General features: G+C 47.0%; 1 protein-coding gene across 2 annotated transcripts in view; it reads right to left on the reverse strand.

The window, feature by feature from the left end:
* The window catches only part of IGF2BP2 (insulin like growth factor 2 mRNA binding protein 2), a 25,498-nt gene that overhangs the window by 19,952 nt on the left and 418 nt on the right, over positions 1-5,128 (reverse strand). For both annotated transcript variants that reach the window (XM_041416280.1, XM_041416282.1), the window contains exon 2: positions 4,915-4,975. In XM_041416280.1, coding sequence (XP_041272214.1) covers positions 4,915-4,975 — 61 coding nt within the window. The remainder of the gene's footprint in view (positions 1-4,914; positions 4,976-5,128) is intronic.

Below are 5,128 nucleotides of genomic sequence, written 5' to 3' on the forward strand. Positions count from 1 at the left end.
GAAGGAAGGAAGGAAGGAAGGAAGGAAGGAAGGAAGGAAGGAAGGAAGGAAGGAAGGAAGGAAGTTAAAAGAGAAGGGGGAAAGAAGGAGGAAAGGAAGGTGGGGGAAAAGGGGGAAGGGAGGGAAAGAGAAGGGGGAAAAGAAGAGGGGGAAAGGAGAGAGGGGAAAGATGAGGGGGAAAAGAAGATGGGAGAAAGGAAAGGGGGAAATAAGAGGGAGAAAAAGGGGGGAAGAAAAAAGGGGGGGAAGAAAGAAAGAGGGAAAGAGAAGGTGGGGTGGAAAGAGGGAATGAAGGGGAAAAGAAGAAGGAAAAGAAGGAAAGGGGATGAAGATAAGGGGAAAAGAAGGAGGAAAGGAAGGTGGGGAGAAGGGGGAAGGGAGGGAAAAAGAAGGGGGAAAAGAAGAGGGGAAAAGGAGAGAGGAGAAAAGGAGAGAGGGGGAAAAAAGGGGGAATGAAAGGGGAAAAGAAGAGGGGGAAAGAAGAAGGGGAAAGATGAGGAGGAAAAGAAGAGGGGGAGAAAAGGGGGGAAAGGAAAGGGGAAAATAAGAGGGAGAAAGAAAGGGGGGGAAGAAAAAAGGGGAAAAAAGAAAAAGAGGGGGAAAGAAAGTGGGGGAAAAAGGGGGAATGAAGGAAAAAAAGAAGAGGGAAAAGAAGAGGGGGAAAAGAAGGAAAGGTGATAAAAGATAGGGGAAAAGAAGGATGAAAAGAAGGAGGAAAGGAAGGGGGGGAAAAGGGGGAAATGAAAGGGGAAAAGAAGAGGGAGGAAAGGAGAACAGGAAAAGAAGAGGGGAGAAAGAAGAGGGGGAGAAGAGGGGGAAGAAGGAAAGGGGAAAAGAAGAGAGAAAAAGTAAAGGGGGGAAGAAAAAACAGGAAAAAAGAAAGGGGAAAAGAAGGTGGGGCAATGAAGGGGAAAAGAAGGTGGAAAAGAAGAGGGAGAAAAGAAAGCTGTGGGAAAGAAGAGGGGAGGAATAGGGGAAAGAAGAGGAGAGGAAGAAACAGGAAGAAATTAATGGGGGGAAAGAAGGAGGAAAGAAAGAGGTGGAAAAAAGAGGGGGGAAAATGGGACGAAAAAGAAGGGGGGGAAAAGAAAGCAGGGAAAGGAAATGGGGGAAGAAAACAGGGGAAAGAAAGGATAAAGTATTAATGGAAACAAAGACCCACATGGAAAAGAATCTAAAGAAAACCAAAACTCAAACACCACCAACTCCCAGTTCACCCACACCTGTATATTAAAATAAAATAAAATAAAATAAAATAAAATAAAATAAAATAAAATAAAATAAAAAGCACTGGCATCACCCCTGTCCAGAGCCAGCACTGGAGTCTGGGAAAGGATCAGTTCCAAGGGGATTCTCCTGGCCAGCTCCATTGGGAACAGCATCCCAGACCTATGGGAAACTGGGCACGCATCCAGTGGGCAGCAGGAGGGGGGTTTCCCATCCTGGATGTGACCAACATTGCCCTGGCAACTTCCTACGTATGTCTATATATAAATATATATATAAAAATTCACTTTTTGTACATAAATATGTCTTATAAAATTTTATATACTACATAGGGATATTTTGTGTATTTTAAGCAATTTAATATCTTTATATAAATGTTTTATATACACACACATAAATATAGAATCATGGAATAGTTTGGGTTTGAACTTTAGTGCTCATCTAGTCCATATATCTCATAGAAAAAAAATGTATTAGAAGTATATTTTTATACTTATAAAATATATACATAAGTACCTTTTATATAGTGTCTTTATACATGTAATATCTTTTATTTACATCTACATAAAAGATAACAAATACTTCAAACACACCAGCACACATTATTCATTTGTATCAATATGTAACACATTAAAAGTTTTTAAATGTATCTATTTAAGGATACAGGACTAGGTCTGAGAGCAGCCCCACTCCTAGCGCCCCAAAGTCAATTTTCTGCTCCCCCTGAGCATTTCCAGACACACGTGCGGAGGTTCCCGGGGCTTTTCCTGCCAAAGCAACGGGAATTCCTCTCTGCTAATTAAGCAGCGCACTAACGACAAGTAATTATTGATAAGGAAATCAAAGATGGGGTGTCCAGAGGAAGAACAAAGGGCCTGGGTGTTCATCCCAAGATTTAACATCACCAAAATTTCTGGGTTGAAAAACACGGGGAAATAAGTAAAATAACCAATAAAGCAAAACCACGCAGAAATGAGAATTGAATTGATGCTCAAAAGAGAATTATTTAAGGGTAATTCTTTCTGAAACAGGAGAAAGTGCCATAAAACCACCCCCAGCAAAGCCACTCGGGCAGGCACCGGCACCTCTCCCCTTCCAGCCACCCTGACCTGGGACAAAACCACCCGAGTTTTAGACACAATGAGGTATTTGTATATAACCATTTAATATTACAGTGATTTCCAGGCTCCCCTCACTGCTCTGCACCTCTCCCTCGTGCTTTCCTTTCTTAAAAGGCACCTTCACAACCAAAACCCCCCAAATTTGACTGGCATGGGGACAACAACTGGAGCTCTGCTACTTTGTTAAATTCCTCATATTAATACAATTCTTGTATACAAGTCAGCCCCAGGTTAGCTGAGTTTTACTTCCCATTTTTCACATTTTTATTTTTCTAAAATGCTCTTTCTTTATATAACTTTGTGTGTTTTTTCTTTTCTATCTTTCTTTTCCATTAACATGATTTTTAAAGATTTTAGGAATACACAACCAATCTTTAAGGGGGAAGATGCTGTTGGTTCCCCTACAGCCAAAAGCAAAATACTCTTGGAGTGGGATTGCTCTGAGCAAATAAAAAAAGTATTCCCTACTCCTGCTGAGTTTGAAATAAATTTTTAAAGAATCTAAAAATTATAAGTACTGATTAAACTATAAAGTGATTTCTTTTTCTTTAATTCCCCAAGGCACAATCCAACATATACAAGGGAAAACAAAAAATTGTGAGGCTGTTGGATAATTCCTAAGCCCAGACCATTGGGATGGCAGCAGAAGGGCTGATTTCAAACCCGTGGGAGGTGAATCGATGGGCTGGGCAGGATTCAGGCTCCTTCCCACCACTGTCACATTTAATTCCTGCCTTCGGAGAAACAGAAACAAGCCCTCTGCCAGCAGCACCCCTCGAGGAATTCCCTTCCCAACTTCCCGTGGCCAGATGTCCCAGGGGTTTTCCAGCCAGCTCCTTATCCAAATGTATTTATATGTATACAAATCTATTGATGGCATAGCTCTGTATCAGAGCTATGTAAAAATTTTTAATGTAAATGTAAAAAATGCAAAAATTAAGCATTCCAGGTGAAGTCGGGCACGGAGGGAAGCATCGGCACCTCCTCACATCCCCGTGACGCAGGAATGCCGAGGGATGAGAGCCAACCCAGCTCGGGTTCTCCAAGCCAATAACCCCAAATTCATTTCAGCAACGGGGGGATTTTTACCATTTCACTCCCTGAAATCCCAGCGTCTCTCCAGGACTCAACCACCACCATAAAAATTGGATTTTCTACAAATTTAAAGGCGGGGGGGGAATAAACACGACCACGTGAGGCTCCGTCCCCTGCCAAAAGTCACATTACAAAAATAAAATCTATAATCTACCGAGTCAAGGCACAGCCCCCCAAACTGGGGATATTAATATAAATTAGCAGGGCAGATTTTTTAAGCCAGGCATAAAAAGACACCGGTTTAAATTAGATCTCAATAATCGGAAGAAACTTGGGAATAGAAAACTTGGAGCCAGCTGAACACAGAGCGATGTAAAATAAATCAGTATTTATTTCTGGGCCGGTTAAATGGCTTTTTTACTAATTTTAAAACTCGGGAGGAAAACCAGGGGCACCCCAGCTCCGACGGAGGATTTAAAGATGAATTCCTTGTTTACATCCCCGGCTACACGGTAAAGGTCGAGCCCTGGCTCCGTACTATCGCCCCAAACTCCCGATTTCTGGCTCCATCCCTCTTCCAAAGTCGCAGCCAGCCCAACCTGAGGCTGCTGCAGGGGTTCAGCTCAGAAATGCCACACCTGGGGATTTCTGGGGGGCTCGTTTGGAGGCTTTTTTGAAGGTAGGGAACGTGCGATCCCTGCCGAAGACGAAATCCCACTCCGGCACACGTGATGCCGGGCACGAGCCATTCCCCCCCCGTAAGCCTCAATTACACAACAGCATTTCCAACCCCCCCGTCATTTCCAAATTAATACCCCAGCAGCAATCCCGGGCCAAATCCGTACCCCACCTCCCAGCCCAGGCCAAGCCTCCGCGCCGAGCGGCGCCAAATTACCCGCCCGGAGCAGCCGATGGGTTTTTTTTTTGTTCCCTTTTATCCCGAGACATGACGGGGGGGAATAAACCTCGGGATGAGGCTACGCCACACGGTCCCGGGGTTTGTTTTCCCTGCGGAACGCGGGCGCCCATCAGCCCGGCCTCGGGCACCTGATGGAAATGAGAGGGCGCGCTCGCCGCGATGCATTAAATAGAAAACGCTTCGGGTTTGGGGGTTCTCCGGCTGGATAAAGGGGGATGAGGTGTTTGGAGAGGGAAAACTGATTAATTGCCGACTAAAAATAATAAGCTTAAGGGTGCGGGTGGCTGCGCTGCCGGGAAAACCTCCGTCCGCGGCGCGGAAAGTGGGAAGAAAGGGGTTTTCTCGTGTTTTCCTGCTAAATAAGAGGCTGTTTTCCCCGGGAGCGGTGGGGAGCGTGGGGTGAGGGGGCATGGCGGGGGTGCCCACCCGTGGGAACGCGGCCGTGGGCCGGCAGCTCCTTCCCCCGCCGCGCTGCGCTCCGGAGCGAAAGTAAAACCGACGGGGCTCCCCCGCCCCCCCCGTCCCCCGCATCCCAGCTCCCGGAGCGCCCCCCGTCCCGCCGGGATGGACACGGGCATCGAGGGGAGTCTGGGGGTGACGCGGCGGGGTTACCTGAGCTTTTTGGGCACGGAATAATCCACTTCCATCACTTTGCCGTGCAGCTCCACTTTCCCTGCGGAGACAGCGGGGCGCTCAGCATCCCCCCGGGATGGGGCACAGCGGCATCCCCCCGCCAAATCCCGTCCCGTCCCATCCCACCCCATCGGATCCCACCGCATCCCAAGCCCCCGGCCCTCCCGGGCTGTCCCCGCGCCCCCCGCACCCC

This window comes from Onychostruthus taczanowskii, unplaced genomic scaffold, assembly GCF_017590055.1.
Source record: "Onychostruthus taczanowskii isolate IOZ18803 unplaced genomic scaffold, ASM1759005v1 scaffold51, whole genome shotgun sequence".
Taxonomy (NCBI): domain Eukaryota; kingdom Metazoa; phylum Chordata; class Aves; order Passeriformes; family Passeridae; genus Onychostruthus; species Onychostruthus taczanowskii.